We start from the raw sequence: 23,414 nt of genomic DNA, 5'->3' as shown, positions 1-23,414 counted from the left end.
CCCTGCCCTCTGTGGGCATCGAGACTGACGTGAAATTGCCCAGATCTGAAATGAAGGCACCTAGTGTGGAGCTGGAGGTTGCTGAGAAGGGCAAAATCAAAATGCCTGATGTCAAAATGCCAAGCGTCAAAGTTCCCAAGCTGAAGACTCCTCAAGTGGGAGTCTCGCTGCCCAAGGTTGAAGCAGACATCTCTGTTCCCAAATCAAAAGTGGAAATTCCAGAGGCAGAGGTCTCAGTTAAAGTTCCTGAAGCAGAAGGCAGCATCGAGGGTGGAGGGATGAAAATACACATGCCAAAGTTCAAGATGCCCAGTATGGGTTTCTCCAAACCAGAAATCAAAGGTCCCAAAATCGATGTGGACGTCAGCGCACCCAAGGTTGACATTGCTCTTCCGGACGTCAGTGTAACCAAGCCTGAGATCAAAGCAGGTGACATTTCAGCAGACATGAAGTTCACAGCACCTGACGTACAGTTTCCAAAGGGGGAGGCTTCCTTGGAACTGAAGGCTCCAGACCTAAAGGTTGAGGCACCATCAGCGGATTTCGCTCTAGGTGGAGTTGAAGCGAAGCTGGACGGTACGGACAGTAAATTTAAGATGCCCAAATTCCATATGCCCAAGTTCGGAATGTCACTTCCCAAGGGGAAAGCTGTTGCAGAGGGAGAAATCACCTTACCTTCTGTGGAAGTGGATGTTTCCAAACCAGAACTGAAAGGGGACGTGACCCTGCCCTCTGTGGGCATCGAGACTGATGTGAAATTGCCAGGAGCTGAAATGAAGGCACCTAGTGTGGAGTTGGATGTCGCTGAGAAGGGCAAAATCAAAATCCCTGATGTCAAAATGCCCAAAATGAAGACTCCTCAAGTGGGAGTCTCACTGCCCAAGGCTGAAGCAGACATCTCGGTTCCCAAAGCAAAAATGGAAATTCCAGAGGCAGAGGTCTCTGTTAAAGTGCCTGAAGCAGAAGGCAGCATCGAGGGAGGCGGAATGAAAATACACATGCCAAAGTTCAAGATGCCGAGCATGGGTTTCTCCAAACCAGAAATCAAAGGTCCCAAAGTCGATGTGGACATCAGCGCACCCAAAATTGACATTGCTCTTCCAGACGTCAGTGTAACCAAGCCTGAGATCAAAGCAGGTGACATTTCAGCAGACATGAAGTTCACAGCACCTGACGTACAGTTTCCAAAGGGGGAAGCTTCCTTGGAACTGAAGGCTCCAGACCTAAAGGTTGAGGTACCACCGGCTGATATTGCTGTAGGTGGAGTTGAAGCGAAGCTGGACGGTACGGACAGTAAATTTAAGATGCCCAAATTCCATATGCCCAAGTTTGGAATGTCACTTCCCAAGGGGAAAGCTGTTGCAGAGGGAGAAATCACCTTACCTTCTGTGGAAGTGGATGTTTCCAAACCAGAACTGAAAGGGGACGTGACCCTGCCCTCTGTGGGCATCGAGACTGATGTGAAATTGCCAGGAGCTGAAATGAAGGCACCTAGTGTAGAGTTGGATGTCGCTGAGAAGGGCAAAATCAAGATGCCTGATGTCAAAATGCCAAGCGTCAAAGTTCCCAAGCTGAAGACTCCTCAAGTGGGAGTCTCGCTGCCAAAGGTTGAAGCAGACATCTCCCTTCCCAAAGCAAAAGTGGAAGTTCCAGTGGAAGAGGTCTCTGTTAAGGTGCCTGATGCAGAAGGAAGCATCGATGGTGGCGGGATGAAAATACACATGCCAAAGTTCAAGATGCCGAGCATGGGTTTCTCCAAACCAGAAATCAAAGGTCCCAAAGTTGATGTGGACGTCAGCACACCCAAGGTTGACATTGCTCTTCCGGACGTCAGTGTAACCAAGCCTGAGATCAAAGCAGGTGACATTTCAGCAGACATGAAGTTCACAGGACCTGACGTACAGTTTCCAAAGGGGGAGGCTTCCTTGGAACTGAAGGCTCCAGACCTAAAGGTTGAGGCACCATCAGCGGATTTCGCTCTAGGTGGAGTTGAAGCGAAGCTGGATGGTACAGACAGTAAATTTAAGATGCCCAAATTCCAAATGCCCAAGTTCGGAATGTCACTTCCCAAGGGGAAAGCTGTTGCAGAGGGAGAAATCACCTTACCTTCTGTGGAAGTGGATGTTTCCAAACCAGAACTGAAAGGGGAAGTGACCCTGCCCTCTGTGGGCATCGAGACTGACGTGAAATTGCCCAGAGCTGAAATGAAGGCACCTAGTGTGGAGTTGGAGGTGTCTGAGAAGGGCAAAATCAAAATGCCTGATGTCAAAATGCCCAAAATGAAGACTCCTCAAGTGGGAGTCTCACTGCCCAAGGCTGAAGCAGACATCTCGGTTCCCAAAGCAAAAATGGAAGTTCCAGTGGCAGAGGTCTCTGTTAAAGTGCCTGAAGCAGAAGGCAGCATCGAGGGAGGCGGAATGAAAATACACATGCCAAAGTTCAAGATGCCGAGCATGGGTTTCTCCAAACCAGAAATCAAAGGTCCCAAAGTCGATGTGGACATCAGCGCACCCAAAATTGACATTGCTCTTCCGGACGTCAGTGTAACCAAGCGTGAAATCAAAGCAGGTGACATTTCAGCAGATATCAAGTTCACAGCACCTGACGTACAGTTTCCAAAGGGGGAGGCTTCCTTGGAACTGAAGGCTCCAGATGTAAAGGTTGAGGCACCACTAGTTGATGTTGATTTGGGAGGTGTTGAGACAAAGGTGGAAGGCATGGACAGTAAATTTAAAAGGCCTAAGTTCCAAATGCCCAAGTTTGGAATTTCATTTCCCAAAGGTAAAGCCAGTGTAGATGGCATGGGCACCCTACCTTCTGTGGAAGTAGATGTCTCCATACCAGAACAGAAAGGTGAAGTCATATTGCCCTCTATGAGCATCGAGACAGATTTGAAATTGCAAGGAGCTGAAATACGGGCACCTAGTGCAGAATTGGAGGTCTCTGAGAAAGGAAAAATCAAAGTGCCCGATGTCAAAATGCCAAGCGTCAAGGTCCCCAAAATGAGGACTCCTCAGGTGGGAGTCTCACTGCCAAAAGTCCAAGCAGATATCTCTCTTCCCCCAGCAGCAATGGAGAATCCAGAGGCTTCCGCATCTGTCAATGTGCCTCATGCAGAAAGTAGCATTAAGAGTGGCGGAATGAAAATGCACATGCCAAAGTTCAAGATGCCCAGTATGGGTTTCTCCAAACCAGAAATCAAAGGTCCCAAAGTCGATGTGGACGTCAGCGCACCCAAAGTTGACATTGCTCTTCCGGACGTCAGTGTAACCAAGCATGAAATCAAAGCAGGTGACATTTCAGCAGACATGAAGTTCACAGCACCTGACATAAAGATTCCAAAGGGGGAGGCTTCCTTGGAACTGAAGGCTCCAGACCTAAAGCTTGAGGCACCATCGGCCGATATTGATGTAGGTGGAGTTGAAGTGAAGCTGGAGGGCACCGACAGTAAATTTAAGATGCCAAAATTTCAAATGCCCAAGTTTGGAATGTCACTTCCCACAGGGAAAGCCACTGCAGAGGGAAAAATCACCTTACCTTCTGTGGAAGTGGATATCTCCAAACCAGAACTGAAAGGGGAAGTGACCCTGCCCTCTGTGGGGATCGAGACTGATGAGAAATTGCCCGGAGCTGAAATGAAGGTACCTAGCGTGGAGTTGGAGGTGTCTGAGAAGGGCAAAATCAAAATGCCTGACGTCAAAATGCCAAGTATGAAGGTCCCTGATCTGAAGACTCCTCAGGTGGGAGTCTCGCTGCCGAAGGTTGAAGCAGACATCTCTGTACCCAAATCAAAAGTGGAAATTCCAGAGGCAGAGGTCTCTGTTAAGGTGCCTGATGCAGAAGGTAGCATTAAGAGTGGCGGGATGAAAATGCACATGCCAAAGTTCAAGATGCCCAGCATAGGTTTCTCCAAACCAGAAATCAAAGGTCCCAAAGTCGATGTGGACATCAGCGCACCCAAAGTTGACATTGATCTTCCAGACGTCAGTGTAACAAAGCCTGAGATCAAAGCAGGCGACATTTCAGCAGACATCAGCCTTTCAGCACCTGACGTACAGTTTCCAAAAGGAGAGGCTTCCTTGGAACTGAAGGCTCCAGACCTAAACGTCGAGGCACCATCGGCAGATGTCACTCTAGGTGGAGTTGAAGCGAAGCTGGAGGGTACGGACAGTAAATTTAAGATGCCAAAATTCCAAATGCCCAAGTTCGGAATGTCACTTCCCAAGGGGAAAGCCGCTGCAGAGGGAGAACTCACCTTACCTTCTGTGGAAGTGGATATCTCCAAACCAGAACTGAAAGGGGAAGTGACCCTGCCCTCTGTGGGCTTCGAGACTGACGTGAAATTGCCCGGAGCTGAAATGAAGGCACCTAGCGTGGAGTTGGAGGTTGCTGAGAAGGGCAAGATCAAAATGCCTGATGTCAAAATGCCAAGCGTCAAGGTTCCCAAAATGAAGACTCCTCAAGTGGGAGTCTCGCTGCCCAAGGTTGAAGCAGACATCTCTGTACCCAAATCAAAAGTGGAAATTCCAGAGGCAGAGGTCTCTGTTAAGGTGCCTGATGCAGAAGGCAGCATCGAGGGTGGAGGGATGAAAATACACATGCCAAAGTTCAAGATGCCCAGTATGGGTTTCTCCAAACCAGAAATCAAAGGTCCCAAAGTCGATGTGGACGTCAGCGCACCCAAGGTTGACATTGCTCTTCCGGACGTCAGTGTAACCAAGCCTGAGATGAAGGCAGGGGACATTTCAGCAGATGTCAAGTTCTCTGCACCTGATGTGAATATTCCAAAGGGGGAGACTTCCTTGGAACTGAGAGCTGCAGACCTACAAATAGAGGTACCTTCTGCTGAGATTACTCTGGATGGTGCTGAGGCAAAGATGGAGGGCCTAGACAGTAAATTTAAGATGCCAAAGCTCCAAGCGCCCAAATTTGGAATTTCGCTTCCCAAAGCGAAAGGTGCAGACGAGGAGATCACTTTTCCATCTGTGGATATTTCTGTTCCAAAATCAGATGCTGACATCCAAGGACCAGATTCAGAAGGCAAAAATATTAAACGTGAAAGCTATGAAAAAGAAATTGTTGAAAAAGAAAGCAAATTTAAAATGCCAAAATTCAAGCTTCCATCATTTAGCTGGTCTCCAAAGAAAGAAGCAAGTGTTTCTACTGATATTTATGCAAATTTAGAAGATCCCTCAGTTCCAGTTCCAACAGGTGATATTGAATCTGAATTAACACTCACTGTAGAGGAAGGTGAAGTCCACATTGAAGACCTAGAGGGACATATATCTTTTGATAAAGACAGTGAGAAAACCAAAATCAGAAGGCCTCATTTTAGCATGCCAAAGATATCCCTTCCAAAAATGAAAAGTCATAAAGCAGAAATATCTGTAGCACAGTTGCATGCTGACATGACAGTATCTACGATAGAGGATGAAGGAAAGATGTCACTACAAATGCGGGATACAGATATCAGTGGTAGTGATTCTAGAAAAGGCATTAAAATGCCCGAAGTTAAGCTTCCAAGCCTAGAACTTTCCAAACCAGAACTTAAAGTTCCAAAAATGGACATGGAAATCAGCTTACCTGAAAGTGATGTCAAACTTTCTATACCTGATGCCAGTCTTTCAGAAGCAGAATTAAAATCACTTGATGTTGGTGATAATGTTAGTAAAACAATGGCAGAAATTAAAGTCCCTGTGGTGAAAGGCCTAGAAGTAGGAGTTGAAGGACCGTCCACTGATATCTCTGTAGATGGAACAGAGATAAAAACTGAAGGAATGGATGGGAAGATGAAAAGGCCTAAATTCCAAAGGCCTAAGTTTGGAATCTCATTTTCTAAAGGAAAAACTCCAGACACCGAGATTAGTTTGCCATCTGAAGATGCAAAAGTTCCTCAGTTGAAAACGACTGCAGATATTGCAGATATTGCAGTAGAGGCTCCAACATTTGAAGGAGAAGGTGACTTAGCTGGTTCAGGAAAAACCGGCCCCGAAGGGAAAATTAAAATGCCCCCAATCCCTAGAGCCGACATGAAGATTCCAGCAATAGACATAAAATTACCATCTGTGGGTCTTTCTGTGGCACAGCCAGAGACGGAGGCTCAAGATTTGGTTGCTGCAGCAAAAGATGCTAAATTTGAGGGAGATATAAAGACTGGAAGTATGGATGCAGAAGAAAAAGAAGGGCATTTCAAAATGCCAAAATTCAAATTGCCATCATTTAATTGGTCACCTAAAAAGGAAGCAAGTCTTAAAACTACTGCAAAGGAACCTCTGGAAGAACCTAAATTGACTATCTTATCAGATGATACTGATGCAGAACTAACAGCAGTTCTGTCAGAAGATCAAGAAGTCCACATGGAGCTAGATGCTGAAATAGTTACAAAAAAAGGTCAGATGAAAAGGCCTCATTTTAATATGCCCAAAATCTCCCTTCACAGGCCAAAGCTACCAAAATCGCAGGGTAGCCTGCCAAAAGTGGAGGCAGATATTACTGTGGAAAGAGATGGGGCTTTGGTACACATACCTGATATAGAGAGCAGTTTTACCACACAGAAAGAAGAAGAAACCGAAATATGCATAAAAATGCCAAAGGGCACATCAAAAGTGGAAATCAAAGCTCCCCAAGTAGATACCGATATTAAAGTTGATATTAAGGAGCCCACCATAGATAGTTCAGTTGAACTGAAAAGTGCAGAAATAGGATCTGAAGGTGAAATCAATGTGGATAGTGGAAGTATGAAAACTGATGTTGCGGAGGGCACAATTAGAATGCTAAAACTCCAAATGCCAAAGTTTGGAATTTCAGTTCCAGAAGGAAAATTGCCAGAGACTGGGGTCACCTTACCCGAAATGGAAACTGAAGTTTCTCATCTACAAGCAACAAAAGACTTTGAGAGACTTTGCGGCGAAGCTCCAACCTTGGAAGTAAAAGCTGAACCCGCTGATGCAGAAATAAAGGTGTCAGCTGGAGAAATACAAATGCCCGGATTTGACATCGAAGTATCTGACATATCTGTTCTCAGCCCTGCTGAGCAGGATGCAAAAGAACAAGGAGAACATGAAGCAAAGTCTGGAGAGATTCAAACTGAGGAGTCTCCGGGTTGGTTTAAAATGCCAAAGTTTAGGATGCCTTCATTTGGCCGATCATCTTCAAAGGGGAAAAAAGGTGATGCTGAAGGAGATGGCAGTACAGGAAAAGCTCCTCTTGCTGAAGTAGAAATAAAAGCTCCTGAAATGGCAACCCAGTCTCCTCATGTGGTTAGTGAATTGTATTCTGGACAGGACATTTTAGAAGGCAAAGTCATGTTTCCTCAGGAGGACATTACAAAAGATGGAGATTCAATACAGAAGGAAAAGGACTTCAGAACTGGCCTATTAATGGGGGAAGGCAGTTTTTCACAGGCCTCAGGAAAAGCTGATGATACAATAAGTCCCCTGGGATCTAAAACATATGCTGATGTAGTTAAGCTTGGTGCTGAAGGACAGATTGTACAGATACATAAAACTTCATCCACTGCCCCCACATCAGAAATCAGTGTACCAGATGTGGATATTGACATGACAGTGGCTGAGACACATGCCACTAAAATTACTGTGGCTGGAACAGAGGAAAAAGTTGGTGCTATCATTACAGAGGCAAACGTCGCTGAGCAAAGCCCTGATGCAAAGGCTGAAAAGGAGAGCCAAATAAAATCACCCAAAAAGGATATTCAAGGGAAAGAAAGCATATTCAAAATGCCAAAGTTCAGTGTGCCTTCTTTTGGATGGTCAACCACAAAAACCACCAAGAAAGTTGATGATGCTACACCTGACTTGCAAGAGCCTGATGTTAGACCACCAGAAGTTAGAATGGATGTTTCAGTCACTGATGAAGACTTTGAAATAATAGAGTACCCAATAGAAGGCTTTGAAAAAGATATGCCCGTGGAAGGAGAAGTGAAAGCAGAAGGGACAGATGGCTCAAGTAAAACAAAATCATCAAAATTCAAGATGCCAAAGTTTGGCAGTTTACGTACCAAATCACGAAGTGCAGAAGTTGATGCTGACCCACCAAAAACAGAGGCTGAGGTGTCACTAGATAAAACTGAAGGACAGATATTTGGAATCCAGGCTCAAAAAGCAGAAGAGTTTGTTGACATGAAAAGTAGAAAACTTGACCTTGCGGAGAAACCAGGAGACACCATGGGCAAACAAGTTTTTGAAGATTCAGAGATAAATTTCCATATTCACAAACTTAAAATACCCAAGTTCACATACAGCACATCTGTAGCTGAAGGACAAGTGTTGACTTCAGAAGACACAACACACATGAAATGTGCTGCTACTGATACAGATGGTGATGGTGCCCCTCAACAAGAATTCAGAACTACATTCCTCGATAAGAAGGTAGAAGACATTGGTTGTAATATCCAGAAATCAACAGTCAGAATTACAACATTGTCTGACATCCAAAGAACACAAGTGGAAACTAAACTGCCATCTACAGATCCTTCTTTTGAGGAGACAACAACACTCATACAGAGGCCAATGGAATTCAACATTAAATTTCCTACAGAAAAAATAGACACCATTAACGGTAAAATCCAAAAATCAGTAGCTAAAATTACAACACTGACAGAACCAGATATTCAGACAACACAACTTGAGTGTAAACTCCCATCTACTGAGTCATTTATTCAAAGTTCATCACTGCACATTGAAGGACCATACTTTGAAGGAAACGAAAAAAAGCTACAAGGTAAATCTGCGTTTGACTCCTGCGATTCTGAAAGTCAGGAATCTTTCTCAACTCAGATAGTGAGAGAATCAGAGATTCCTCCATCAGAAGTTCAAACTGCCACCTATGGGTTTTCTCTTTTAAAAGTGAAAATTCAGGAATCACTTGTGAACTTGGATATGCCAGTCAAACTGTCTTCCACAGAATATACGAATGAAATGTTTGAGAGTAAAGATCACCAACCTTCAGGTGAAAAGGCAAGAGAAACAACACAAAAGACCAGCTTTGCTGAACTGAAAGTATCAGACAAAGGCCAAGAACTTATTGAAGAAGCATCTTCTACTACTAAGCAGACAAAGCTGAAAGCATTTGCTGTTGAAGTACAATCTTCTGAGGAGTTTGCAGACAGTTCAATGATGTCTGAATCTGCTGTAGAAATTACCGAAGAAACTGAAGTTGCAAGTGGTGAAGAAGAGTCAACAACAGATCCAAATGAAAAATCTGATAGTAGGAGATCTTCTGGCAGGTTTAAATTTTGGCTTCCAAGTCTTGGGTTTTCTTCCTCTGTTGATGACACAGGCGCAGATTCCAAACCTGAAGTTCAAAAACCATTTCAAAAAGAGACACAAGTCGATGTCCCATCCACATCAGACAGTGACACTGCCAAACAAACTGAAAAAGCTGGGTGGTTTAGATTCCCTAAGTTAGGTTTTTCATCTCCAACAAAAAAGGGTAGGGAAACTGATAAAGTAGAAGAGACAGATCCAAAAGAAGAAAAACCTCAGGATGAGGAAAGTCCGACAGAAAAATCAGAAACTTTTTTTGATGCACAAGAATCATTGCCACCTAATGAAACAATCGCAGAGAGTGAAACCTCAGAGACCACACCCATTGTTTCATCTTCCGCAAGAACTGAATTGATACTGCTAGAGAAAGGGAAAGCTCCACCCCAAAGCGTTCCTGAAGAGGCATAAAAATAAGGTGGTTTCTTTTCCTTCAAAATTCAAGCGTACATAAAAATGTGATGAAACACTTTTCTAGGCAGGGGAGAATTAGAAAACACATTGCCTTCTTTCCAGCAAAAGAAAATAAAACATTACATTAAAAGGATCGAATAAATGTTTTGATTAAAATTACAGTACTGTTTTCAAGCTCATTGAAATATAGAAAAATAGTTCCTAACAAAAACACTTGTTGCATGGGACATAAGGAAACAAATTAGACAAAGGAAGCTACTGACAAGAGACATCCGTAGTTCTAATGAAACCAACAAAGACCCTTTCTATTAATTTCCACAAGTGTTCCTTCTTCAGACCTACTTAGAGGAATAAAGACTGGACAAAAGTTTAAATATAATCATTTGAGAATCAAATCACAGCAATGATTTTGTTCTAGATTATTTGCAGAGTATTAGGAAGCTAGTGCTGGGAGAATTAGGAGACATATTTTCTTTTTTAGATTTTATTTTTTTAACTGTATTTCTGCTGCTATCTTATGAAAAGTATATATAAATATATTTTCATTATCTTTGAGCAATAGGCATATTTCAGGATCGTTTTGAAACATAGACCAAATGGAAATAATACTGTAAATGTTACAATGCTTATTCTTCCTTTCCAGTCACAAAGCATCTTGCCAGTTTTCAAGACTATCAGTTAAACTGAAGTATTGGCACCTAAAAAACATTGCGTATCAGTCCTAAACATTTTGCAGAACAACATATATAAATGTTACTTCTGAAATTTCTTTTTAATGACAAAAAATCTTAGCACCAGTGTCTTAAGATATGTGTTAGCGTGCCTTTTGAAGTTTTATATATGTAAAATATCGGGACTAGCCAACATCTGGTCACCTGGGTGAAAAGTAGCTATAAGAAAAATATTGCTTGCCTTCATGCTTGTCCTGTGGCAAGTTGGGTAAATGCATTTGCCACTGTACAGAAGAAGCAGTTTTAGCTATGCCCCTGCAAAGATTTTTTTCAAGCCTTTGCACTGGGGAGTCAAAAGTTGAACCTGGTACATGATGCACACAGCCAGTTTCCTACCGACTGAAGGCCAACACACACAAAATTCCTGTGGCTACCATGCCTGTAACTGATTGCCTGAGCAGATCGCGTGTTTTATGGTGGATACAGGATGAATACAAATGACTTACTATGTGAAAACTTGCCACGGTGCATATTTAATTGGTGTCTGTTTTGTCCTGCCAAGCGGCAAGAGTTTGACCCTCACTTCCTCACATTTCTAATCAGGTAGAGAAATGCAGCAGAATTCCTCATGCAATTTTGCAAGACAAAACAAGCCTCTTCTGTTGTTCTTCCCTCATTATTGTGTGATGGGGGAGAGCCAGCTCAAGACATGCTACCTGAGGTGAAAGACAAGATGCCCCCCCCTTCCCCTATTCCTCATACAGAAGCCAAGCAGACTGCCGACTGAACCTTACTGCAACACTGCCAGCAGGTAGAACAGTGCATATGAAGGCAGCGGGCTCACCTACAGGGGACACAGGGCAATATTGTGGCACACACAGCTCTATCCTCCAACACCTTGCTGCTTGTTTTATCTGCCTCAGGCAATCGCTCCACTCTGCCTAATGGCAGAGCCAACCTTAGGGACTTTCCTGTACACATTTAGGCTGCCCGTGTGATTTAGAGCATTGGATTAGCCAGTGTTCTAAATTGTGCAAGGAATTCAGAAGGATCCCTGGCGCTGAAGTATTTTTCTAAATGTGGAGGACAATGGTGTCAGTTGCCAGGTCATGACAGACTGGTTGGGGTAAGGTCCATGGGGTCATCCCCACTTCAGTCATATGAGGCATGAAGGGGGCTACAGTTGACATGAAAATGCCTACATCATAAGTTTTGACTTGCCAGCCATAATCTGTATTCATTTGTTGACACTCATTCACCCCAGTGTTGTTTTGTACCCTTCTGCTGAGCAGTAAAAAGAAATCCCCACAGGCCAGGTACAGATATGTAACCACATGATCACCAGTAGTCACTCTCAGTACAAAAACATGTGTTGGGCAGACCAAAGCTGTCACATTCATTAATCCATCTAACCATTCAAAAGCGGCATTTGTTGACTTCAATCTTAAGACAAGGGTCATAAGATCCAACTGTCTTGATAAAGAGAACCTTCTGACCACAACAGTACCCCTACAGAATGGGGGCTGAAGTGGCTTAAGGTGTGTACTTCAGTGTGACTGGATTATAAACTGGCGTTCAAGTGACTTCAGAAATAAAACTTAATAGGAGTTTAGTGCTTGGATAAGAGATGGAAGGGAGCATATGTAAGTGGCTTTAACTTTCCTAAGGATATAGGTTGTAAATAGTTATTGTTTGCCTTTTGGATTATATGAATGCTTGCTACACGTATGCAGCCAACAAGATGGTACACACATGCCTGTGAAACATTGTGCTTATGTACGGCAATAATGTTGATTGTATCCTGGCTATGCTCCTCCTGATACAGAAATAAAAGTAGTACCATTAGTATCGTGATCGTCATTCTGATTCTGAAGAAATACTATCCATGCTAACATGCCGATGTGGCTATCTAAAATGTCTGGGAAAGTTGGGGGTTGGGGAATCTCTGGTTGTTTGGACTAGGATTCTGAGTTCATTTGCAAAAAGAAACAAAACAAAACCCTAGAATGTCCCTGAGATGGAACTCCTTCCCTTCCATCAGCAGATTTGGGAATTATCTGCAAATCTGGAAATTATCTTCTCCTGCATTCAAATTTAGCAGTCTGACAATGACTGTTAAGCCTGTACTGTAGATAAAGTCTGTAGGGGGACATGGGACAATTTCCAGAGTAGTAGGTGAAACTACTACTGTGCCATGTGAATTGCAGATGTCAGAAAATACCTGAGAACAACAAAACCTGGGTTGGGTGGGTAATTTGTCAGTCCTCTATAGTCTTGCCAGTTACAGCCCATTTACGTTGTGCCATAGATTTTAATGATAACTGCTTCAAGGTTATTTATTGGTTTATTACAATCAAGCCACATGTAAATCTTGTGACGTAAATAAGCGAATAATCGCTAGCCATCAGGGTCATTTTCTGGATTTAGAGAGTCCAGGGCAATATGCCAACTGGTCTTCCTCCCCACAAGGCAGTGTGGCACTGAGAAGCTAGAGGGAGTCAAATTGCCCTACCCACAGGGGTGGGCAAGTGACCGGGGTTGTTGTTGCTGCACCGTGGAAGCTCAGGCCATTGGTGAACTCCCCCATGAAATTAGGGCCTTAGTAATGTCCAGCGGGTGGCGCTGTGGGTTAAACCACAGAGGGCTTGCCGTTCAGAAGGTCAGCGGTTTGAATCCCCACGATGGGGTGAGCTCCCATTGCTCTGTCCCTGCTCCTGCCAACCTAGCAGTTTGAAAGCACGTCAAAGTGCAAGTAGATAAATAGGTACTGCTCCAGCAGGAAGGTAAACGGCGTTTCCGTGCGCTGCTCTGGTTCGCCAGAAGCGGCTTAGTAATGCTGGCCACATGACCTGGAAGCTGTACGCCGGCTCCCTCAGCCAGTAAAGCGAGATAAGCGCCGCAACCCCAGAGTTGTCTGCAACTGGACCTAATGGTCAAGGGTCCCTTTACCTAATTTCCTGAAGATGTCAACCCCTGATGCAGCAGCAACAACAATTTAATTATATGCCAACCTTCTGACTGGGTTGCCCTGTGGCAGCGGTCGGCAAAAAATATAGCCACAGGCCAGTCCACTGTCCCTCAGACCTTGTGGCAGGCTGGAGAAGCGGCACCGGGGAGGGGGAGCTGCAAGAATAGGCAAGGGGGGCAAGTAGTCCTCCTCCCCAGCCCCAGCTGCTGTGCTTACCTTCCCAGGGGCTGCTGCCACTGCTGTTTCTCGTGGGTAGGCAGAGGGAGTTTGTTCGCTCTGCTCTCTGGTCCACAGGAGCACCAGGGCAGTGGAGGGAAGAGGGGCTGCTTAAAATGGTGCTCAGCCAGCTCAGCCCAGCCCCCTTCCTCCTCTAGGCAGGGCGAGAAGCCAGGAAGAGGGAGGGAGGAGGCACTGCCGCAGTGTGTGAGAGGGAGGGGGGGGAAAGGAATGGTGGGGGGGGGAATGGCGCAGCCCAAATGAACAGAATCCTCATGCCGATCCATGGAGAGTCCACCAGACTGATCCTGAAGGCAGTTGGGCCTGATCCGGCCTCCGGGCCTTCGTTTGCTGACCCCTGCCCTGTGGTGTTGATTAAAAAAGCTTTTTTAGAAAAGCCTTTAAAACCACAAAAGTAGAAAGTGTAAAAGCAAGTCCATTTAAAATGATATTATGCCACACAAGGAGGTTACTCAAAGCAGGGTTTTTTTTAGAAAAGGACTTAAGTGTTCGGCTTTTCAGCTACCCTGGCCTCTATTCATTTCCAGATACAGTGGTGCCTCGCAAGACGAAAAGAATCCGTTCCGCGAGTCTCTTCGTCTAGCGGTTTTTTCGTCTTGCGAAGCAACACTATTAGCGGATTAGCGCTATTAGCGGCTTAGCGGCTATTAAAGGCTTAGCGGCTTAGCTGCTAAAAGGCTATTAGCGGCTTAGCGGCTTAGAAAAAGGGGGGGAAGCGGGGGGGGGAAATCGCAAGACTTGCAAGACGTTTTCGTCTTGCGAAGCAAGCCCATAGGGAAAATCGTCTTGCGAAGCAACTCAAAAACGGAAAACCCTTTCGTCTAGCGGGTTTTCCGTCTTGCAAGGCATTCGTCTTGTGGGGCACCACTGTATCATTCAAAGTGCTTGTAATTGCTGTACACTGACCTGATATTTCATGGGAGGGTAGTATATAAATACGTAGACCTTGGGCTTAAAAATATTCCTCCACCCCCCTTTATGTATCTATTTTATTTACATAAAAGGGGGTGGAGGAATATTTTTAAGCCCAAGGACTACATTCCTTCATGGACCACTTCCTGAGGGAGCTGACAGGCCCGCAGTAGACAGGGCCTGAGGCAGTGCTGGATTTACATATAAGCTAAACAAACTATAGCTTAGGGTCCCACTCTCTTGGTGACCCCCCCAAAAAAATTAAAGGGGAAAAAAGCTGGATGTACATTTCCAAAATATAAGATAAAAAACAAATAAAATAAAACCTACATACAGCAACTATGTTTTGTGTTGTGTAGGTGCCTATGATGTAAGTAATGGCCCCCATCTGCTAGCCTAAAGTATCACTGCTTTGCTCATTTGTATAGGGTGCCTACATTCTGCATGTGCAAATGGTTTTAGATACCTATTAGGTCCCTAAATTACTATATAGCATATATTCAACACAAAAAACAGCGACAATTTGTTTTTGACAAAGCACAGCTGGATATATAAAGGGCCCCATTACCTTCAGTAGCTTAGGGCCTCATCAAACCTAAATCTGGCCCTGCCTCCAAGCCAGAGCTGGGCATTGAAGCTGACGATCACCTGGCAGGAATTCAGCCTGTTGGACAACCATAAGTTGTGGTCCAAGGAACACTGGCTTTCACAGGAATTAACTTTGGGACAGGATCCTCCACCCTATGTAAAGGTAAAGGGACCCCTGATCACTAGGTCCAGTCGCGGACGACTCTGGGGTTGCGGCACTCATCTCGCTTTACTGGCCAAGGGAGCCGACATTTGTCCACAGACAGCTTCCAGGTCATGTGGCCAGCATGACTAAGCCACTTCTGGTGAAACCAGAGCAGCGCACGGAAACGCTGTTTACCTTCCCGCCAGAGCGGTACCTATTTATCTACTTGCACTTCGTGCTTTCGAACTGCTAGGTTAGCTGGAGCAGGAAGCGAACAACAGGAGCTCACCCCGTCGCAGGGATTCGAACCGCCGACCTTCTGATCAGCAAGCCCTAGGCTCTGTGGTTTAGACCACAGCCCCAACCACGTCCCTCCATTCCACCCTATGTAGACATACCACAGTCCCCTGATATCCAGATTTTATTTATTTGTTTATTTATTTAGAAAACATAAGTTTCTAGCATATGCAAAACCAGAGATACGATGTCCACATATGCCCATGCCAAGGAAAGAACTAGAGAATAACCATTCAAACCAGGAAACAAGAAGATGGATTCACTCTGGCCATAGTTTATAGATCTGGAGCAATAGGGAGATGGATCATGTGATCTAAAACACGTCTGTTTAGTTGAGGCTCATTCTGCACTGTGCCTCCCAAACACAAATTATCAAAGCAAAATATATAGTCATATGATTTCAACACAGAAAGCTGAACACAGGTATATATGTCCTATTTTTCCATGTGGAGAAAATAGGTGTAAAGCGGCCTTATAAGTAGTTGGTGACAATATAAATACGCACATCACCCACACCAAAATGTTTATCTATATTTACATAATTATATCCCACAGTAATGTATACAGAAAACATAATACAATTTCCATATTCAAGCCCATAACCAGCTTGGACACAGATTTACTAGGCAGGCCTGGGTCAATTCACTTGGTAGCCTCAGTTCCCTATTTTTAAATGCAAAATAGAAATGACTTCCAGTACAAGGCAGATATAACAATTAATGTTACTAGCCACCTTGAAATTCAAGGAAGAGTAATACAGAAGGCCATAGAAATCTAATTTAATAAGCAACTCTCGCTGGCAACAGCAGACAAAGCTTTTTAAAATTGCTATTCTGCAGCTGCCTTTTTCAGGCAGAATTGAGGGTACAGTCTTCAAACCTTTCCGGAGCAGTGCTGATGAAGTCAGTTCTGAACTGAGAAACAGAATGTTAGTGGTTTATGAAGCACAGCTTTTAATGGGCGGGGGGGGGGGAGCAGAGTAAAGCAGGCCATAATTTTCTCAAACATTGCCACCTTGTGGAATTTTGCAACTGCAACAATTGCCCGGTTGCATAACTCTATTTTGATCTCTGGGCTGCAATTTGAAATTGTACAATCAAAGAGTATTTGCACAATTTCAGCGCAGTACAACTAAAGAATTAACTTTCCCTTCTTGGGGTTTATTTTTTTGAGTGTGCTGGCTTGAAATCACTATTTTAAGGGTGCAGACTAAAAGGCACACCACACCATAGAATAGCATTTATTGTCAAGGTATTAATAAGGATAAGGATCAAGTGTCGACAAGTGATGGCCAATTCTCATGTACCCTCTTATAATACATCTTCTAACCTAGCCATTAAACAATACACAATATTGGATCAAAGCTGCAGATACGCATAGCATGGAGAGGATAAGATTTAAGAGGAGTCATTATAGTGGTCTTCAAATATCTGAAGGACTGCTGTGCAGAAGATAAGCAGACAGGTTCTCTGTTGCTTTATACAACATGACTACAGTGGTACCTCTGGTTATGAACGCTTCAGCTTACAAAATCCGGAAGATGTGAACTTTGCCCCAGGATATGAATGGCAATCGCGCCTCAGAGGCGCACGTGCAGCAGGAGGCCCCATTAGTGAAAGCGTGCCTCAGGATAAGAACGGTTTCAGCTTAAGAACGGACCTCCAGAACAAATTAAGTTCGTAACCAGAGGTACCACTGTATAACCAGTGAACAGAAACTGCAGGGAAGCATGTTTCAGCTAAACATTAGGCAAAACTTCCATGTCAAATAGCTCTTACTGTTAGGAACAGACTTTCTTGCGAGGCAATAGGCTATCATTCACTGAGTGCATTTAAGTGGTCACCTTCCAGGGACACTGCATCCTGCATTGTAGATCCTGCACTGAGCAGTGTATTGAATAAAATGACATCCAAGTTCCCTTGCAGCTATACGATTCCATAAAAATGAAATTTGTGAACGGGACTACTCCGTGATCAAGGTTTGAGACATCCTGAACTAAAACATTTGTCATCTGGCAAATCCACAACGATCCTAAATTTCACATGCAGAAAGCTCATAACTGAATTAGCAATAAAAAATAAGAATAATTTAGCTTTTGAAAGAACTTTTAAATCCATCTTCCCAAGCACAGTCTTTCTGCCCAGGCAGGTCTTCCATTTTTACTGAATATTTGGAATTCCAGTCTCGTTCAAAGAGAGCCCTCAGTTGCTCCTGTATTGTAGGGTTTCTCTTTGTGGCGTCTGTTGAAGACTGCTTGGCAACCAGTCCCACACCTGCAGTGATGCTGAAGTATTCTTCTGACCAGTTAGAAGTTCCTAGAGATGTATAAAATGCAGTGTATATAAGGGTGCAATTTTAATTTATCTAGTCACCCACCCCCCAAAAAAGCTCAAATTTCCCCATTGTGGCAAACGTATAAGACTTCTGGTTTCAAACAATTGAAAGCACTATTGCTAGAATATTCACTTGAAGCAAAAGCTGCAGAGTTCAAGGAAGAGGGAGAGGAAAGAGATTGAAACAGGCAGGATCCAGTGTCAAGAAAAACCCATAAGGACCCTCAAAACTAATGTGAATTACTAGGAGTGCTTTTTACCAGCTTATGGCTATTCTTGGACGTAGTGATTCATGCCCTAGTAACCTCAAGACTTGATTCTTGCAATGTGCTCTAGGGTAGAATCTAAACATTTTGAAAAATATATTGAATTTGCCATAAGCTCACCATTGTCATCTAGTGCCACATTTGTACATGCTTTTTTACTGGGGGGACGCAGGAGGACGCATACCTCTAAACATTTTGTGAATCTACGTTTGGCCTATTTGAGGGTCGGTATTTCAATATGAGTAGGAAAATGAGAGTACCCATAAAAATTTTTTAGAAAAAAACACTGCATTTGTATAATGCGCTTAAATTGTTATATTTGCAGCTGTATAGCTGACTTCTACGCAGACCACAATCTCTACCAGGCCACAACACTTACCAATATAGACTGCCTTGTCAGTCACCATATATTTGCTGTGATTCAGCCTTGCAAAGGGGATGTTTGTGTGATTTCCAACTGGAACAGTGAAGATTTTCTGGTAAGATGTAAATATAAAAACATGTCTACAATGAGTGAGAATCAAACACAGATGACTTTATGAGTTTCCAACAATTGACTGCCTTTTCCAAGTAATGGAAATAAAATAGGAATAGCTTTTGGCTAAGCTAAAGTAGACTTTCCACTTCCATTTGCCAGTAAAAGAAAAAGGAAAAACCCACTGCTAAAAATTATAAGAGAGCTTTGCATTTAATAGTGCCTTTTGGGCGCACATCATCTCAATTGGCACAGATGAGGAGGGCAACGAAGATGGTCAAATGGATGGGAAAGAAGATCTATGAGGAAAGCTTCAAAGACTTTGTTGTATTTAGCCTGGAGAAGCACTCTTCAAACATAAAAAGAGCTGTCACATATAAGAGGGCAAATACAGTGGTGCCCCGCAAGACGAATGCCTCGCTAAATGAAAAACCCGCAAGACGAAAGGGTTTTCCGGTTTTTAGTGGCTTCGCAAGACGAATTTCCCTATGGGCTTGCTTCGCAAGACGAAAGCCCATAGGGAAATCTCCGGGGACAGCGGAGAAGCGCAGTGCGCCTTCTTCTCTGTTCCCGGACCTGTCCTGAAGGCTTGCGGTGGGAGGTCTGGGAACAGAGGAGAAGGCGCGCAGCGCTTCTCCTCTGTTCCCGGGGCTTGCGGTGGGAGGAGGGTTTTTCCTCCCCACCGCCAACATTCAGAACAGCATTCTGAATGTTTGCGGTGGGGAGGAAAGCCCTCCTCCCACTGCAAGCCTTCAGGACAGGTCCGGGAACAGAGGAGAAGGCGCGCAGAAGGCTGTTCTGAAGGCTGGCGGTGGGGAGAAAAGTCCTTCTCCCCCCGCCAGGTCCCCGGACCTGGTCTGAAGGCGGTCTCCATAGGAACGCATTAATTGATTTTCAATGCATTCCTATGGGAAACCGTGCTTCGCAAGACGAAAAACTCGCAAGAAGAAAAAACTTGCGGAACGAATTAATTTCGTCTTGCAAGGCACCACTGTACTTGTTCTCTGCTATTGCAGATGGCAGGACTTCATCTAATGGGCTTGAACTACCGGAGGATATATTTTGGTTGAACTTTAGGAGAATCCTGGTTACAGAGGTTTGGCAATGGAACCAATGGTTCCCTAGAGAGGACGTAGGCTCTCTATCACTGACAGTGCTTTCTCCCCCCCCCCCCCGGGCGTACTCAAAGGTACGTAGTACCGGCAAATCTTTTTTTGTTGTTGTTAAAAAGTGTGGCACTTAACTGTAACAACTTCATGGTGAGTACCTGCACCTCTTTTTCAAGGAAAAAAAAGCACTGGTCACTGGATATCTTCAAGCAGAGACTAAATGGACGGCCTACAAGACCTTCTGCCAGTCTCTGATTCTGTCAGTGGCCAAACCAAGACGGTTGTCCTGTCAAGCGGTAAAGAGGTTTTTTGCCACAGATCAGGTGGCCGTGACTGAATTGGTCATTTGTAGTGTAGAGCAGAGGTAGGCAATGTGGGGCCCTCCACTGCAACTCCCGTGGTAGCATGGCTAACAAAAGAGAATGTATTTATTTCATAAAATTGATATACCACTTTATAGGGGGGGGGAAACCCTCAATGTGGTTTACAAAAAAAGATGTTAGGCTAAAACATATGTGCAGAGACACCGTCTGTAGTCACTATCTGTATCATCCTGTCAAAGAGCAAGAATGATTTTACTGCACATCATGTGGTAAAATTGCCATTTATATCAACACAGTGTAAACCCATATCAACACAGCTTTTTAACCTGGATGTACTACAGTACCAATGTGCTTTAAGCTCATTTGTTTTTTTTAAACCATTTTGGCTCTGCTATATGAGGAGGAATGGAAAACGATCCATATTACTGATTTTAACCAAAATTTATTTTTTCTTCTTAACTGTGAGAAGAAATTTTTGTTTATTAAATTGTGGTTTATTTCCTGCTTGGGGGGGGGGACACACTTTAGGTTTAGCAATCTATAAGTTTGTTTACATTTTAAAATTTATTAATTGGGTTGTTGACATTTGCCCAACATCATTGCTAATACCTAAGCTTACAGTTTTTACAGTAGGGAGAAATAACTTTTCAGCCCAATTCATCCTGAGATTTTCCCCCATCCAGCAATGTAACACTTCCTCTTTCATTCTTGTGGCATTAGCAGCACACACAACACAAAAGTGCATTTGAGCATCACTCCCACTATTCCTATGGAAAGAGATCCTATGTGGATAGGAAACAGAAGAAAAGCATTTTAAAACTGCAGTCCAGTTCTAGCCAGTGCAGATTTTTAAAAGTTGGCATTACAGGTGCAGAAAAAACAACAGTCTGAGGATTGTCATGTTCACATTTGACACTATGATATATGACCCAGAAAAGACCCTTAAAACTCGGTGTACAAGCTACATAAGTGACTGTCAATACCAGGAACATGACACATGTGCGTCTGTAAGGAGCCCATGGCCCAAAAGCATGCTTCTTTTACCACTTCGATTGTGATGTTGGCATGTTGATCGCTAAGGACACTCAGTGACTCCAAGAAACGAAACATGGAAGAATCAGTATGGACCCAGCAGTTGATTAAAAGCCGTATGTGTATATTTTGGTGTAACGCCACACTTCTCAGAGCATTGTCGATGGGTGGCCAGTATCTACAAAAACAACATTGTAATTAGTGAAGGTAAGGCCAAAAGGGCAAATGGGTACTGCCCCATTAACCTCAGTTTCAGCCCCCCACCTGCCTGTCTTCTTGCTTACAACCAAACCAGAGGGTGGTACTAGCTGACAGCTTCCTCCTCCTCCATCTCAGTTGCCCTTGTAGAACTTGGGAGGAGGATGGGAAGAAAGCTATAATTCATTGGCTCTGCCTAGCATTGGCTCTGGCTCCACCTACTGTTGGCCTCCTGCCTTACACCTCACCAGTCCAAGTGAACAGCAGCCACAAACGCTTGTAAAACGATCAATGGGGAGCTTTTATAGACACAAGAACTATTTGGTTTTGGGCTTTCTACTAAAGCAGAGGAGTAACAGCTTCTGGTGCTAGCTAGCTGTCTTTCACTACATTAGTGTCCCATGAAGCCCAGGCTGACCTGCATTGCTTTTACAGTGTGACACCCCAAAACCTGTGTAATTTAGAGCTGATGGTGCAGGGAGCAGTCATACAACTAATTAAAGGTAAAGGTAAAGGGACCCCTGACCAGTCCAGTCATGACCGACTGTGGGGTTGTGGCGCTCATCTCACTTTATTGGCCGAGGGAGCCAGCGTACAGCTTCTGGGTCATGTGGCCAGCATGACTAAGCCGCTTCTGGCGAACCAGAGCAGCACACGGAAACGCCGTTTACCTTCCCGCTGGAGCGGTACCTATTTATCTACTTGCACTTTGACGTGCTTCCGAACTGCTAGGTTGGTAGGAGCAGGGACTGAGCAACGGGAGCTCACCCCGTCGCGGGATTCAAACTGCCAACCTTCTGATCAGCAAGTCCTAGGCTCTGTGGTTTAACCCACAGTGCCACCCGCGTCCCTATACAACTAATTAGCATTTAGCTAAGAATATAAAAGGGTGCACATATATTCAGGTTTCACTTCATACTTTGGCGGGTGTTTGAAGCGGCTTGTAGGAAAGTAATCCATCATGGAGACATAGACAAATTTTTCTGCATCGTAGAGAACATCGAGAACTGCCACAAGATCAAAGGTGCGACCCCCTGGACAAAAGGAAGCAGGAGAAGCCTAGAGCAAAGGAGAATTTTAATTACTACATCATCTATTGATCCCCATGTTTTTTCAATGAGAATAAACATTTCCTACAGAAGGTTTCATTGTAATCATATGCACACCTAGTAGAGAGTAAATCCCACTGAATTCAGTGGGGTTAATCTGATGAAAACATGCTTAGGAACTGTCTGCTTACAGAAAAATAAGCTTCAGTGCTGGTTCCATTTAACTGCACTTCCAAAGGACTGTGGCTGTTGATATTGGTAGAATAATTGTTTGGCCATGGAGATGGGATGGTGGTGTTTGCTTCCCCAAGATCCCAGTAGGTTTTGAAAGTTTTCCAGAGATCCTTAGCTAAGCAGCTGCAGTTGCTGATCAAAACCCCCACTTCTTTCACCTGCAGAAAGAGAGAAACTGGAGACCAATATTCCAAACCAAACCTGGAAGAGGAAGAAACAAAGTGAGGTTTGGCCAAAGGGGGCGGCCTCTTTCCCTTGGCCTTCGCCCCACCCCCAGCCGGCCGTCCATTGTTCTCCCAGGCCGGGGGCAAGATGATAGCTACCCTGACCCAGCTGGCAGGCATCAGACCAGGTAAGCCTGCTTGGTTTCGCAAACCCCGCCCACATGTTGGGAAGGGGGGCGGCGAAAATTGTTGTTTTCATTCTTTCTTTGTACTGGTGTGGTAGTATATCTAGCAAGGGCATAAGTCTGAATGAAATCATAGAGCAAAATACAGAAAGCGGAAATGCCCTTCGGAGCTCAGCAGTTCAACACCTCTGCAGTCACATAGCACAACCTGGGTTCTGGGGATCGTAACCTGGAGAGCTGCTGCCAGTCCGAGTAGGCAATACTGTGCTATACGGGCAACCAGCCTGACCACAAGGCAGCTTCCTATGATAATGTGTGTGAAATATTAGAACTCTTGAGTTCTTAGGAACTTGTCAGGGGTCACCCAAGTAGGGTAACCCCAGAAGCAGGAGAACTCTCTTGCATGAGAAGCTAGGCCTGTTGAAATTCCCTCTTCTATAAAACTATTAAAGAACCCCTGAGCTCTCTCTCTCTCTCTCTCTTTACCTAATCGCTCCATCTTCACGGAAAGAGCAGTAACAATGGACTAGCTT

The 23,414-nt window shown here is 44.3% G+C and overlaps 2 protein-coding genes across 12 annotated transcripts in view; one reads left to right on the top strand and one right to left on the bottom strand.

Annotated features, from left to right (window-relative positions):
- LOC128399037 (protein AHNAK2-like) overlaps positions 1-11,273 on the top strand; it is a 64,812-nt gene extending 53,539 nt beyond the window's left edge. For 8 of the 11 annotated variants that reach the window (XM_053360780.1, XM_053360401.1, XM_053360613.1 and 5 more), the window contains one exon: positions 967-11,273. In XM_053360780.1, coding sequence (XP_053216755.1) covers positions 967-9,692 — 8,726 coding nt within the window. In that variant the 3' untranslated portion in view covers positions 9,693-11,273. The remainder of the gene's footprint in view (positions 1-966) is intronic. The other 3 variants (XM_053360531.1, XM_053360698.1, XM_053361039.1) reach the window with 3 other exon arrangements.
- Positions 11,274-15,767: 4,494 nt separating this feature from the next.
- Positions 15,768-22,876, bottom strand: PLD4 (phospholipase D family member 4). Its single transcript, XM_053366287.1, has 5 exons — positions 22,490-22,876; positions 22,169-22,308; positions 21,064-21,229; positions 18,492-18,588; positions 15,768-17,828 (listed from the first exon to the last, which is right to left on the bottom strand). The coding sequence occupies exons 1-5, from the start codon at positions 22,874-22,876 to the stop codon at positions 17,602-17,604; spliced, it is 1,017 nt and encodes a 338-aa protein (XP_053222262.1). The 3' UTR covers positions 15,768-17,601.
- Between the last annotated feature and the right edge of the window lie 538 nt (positions 22,877-23,414).

The sequence above is a fragment of the Podarcis raffonei genome, chromosome 1 (genome assembly GCF_027172205.1).
Source record: "Podarcis raffonei isolate rPodRaf1 chromosome 1, rPodRaf1.pri, whole genome shotgun sequence".
In the NCBI taxonomy this organism is placed as follows: Eukaryota; Metazoa; Chordata; class Lepidosauria; order Squamata; family Lacertidae; genus Podarcis; species Podarcis raffonei.
Note: the sequence above shows the minus strand (reverse complement) of the source record. Positions and strands in the feature narration are given on the sequence as shown.

Excerpts from the sequence above, each read along its gene's own strand:
- PLD4 (XM_053366287.1), bottom strand. The coding sequence starts at position 22,876 with ATGCCTGCCAGCTGGGTCAGGGTAGCTATCATCTTGCCCCCGGCCTGG. Across the intron at positions 18,589-21,063 it reads CCAACATCACAATCGAAGTG|AAAATCTTCACTGTTCCAGT; the intron begins GTAAAAGAAGCA and ends ACATCTTACCAG. Across the intron at positions 17,829-18,491 it reads TGACAAGGCAGTCTATATTG|GAACTTCTAACTGGTCAGAA; the intron begins GTAAGTGTTGTG and ends ATACATCTCTAG.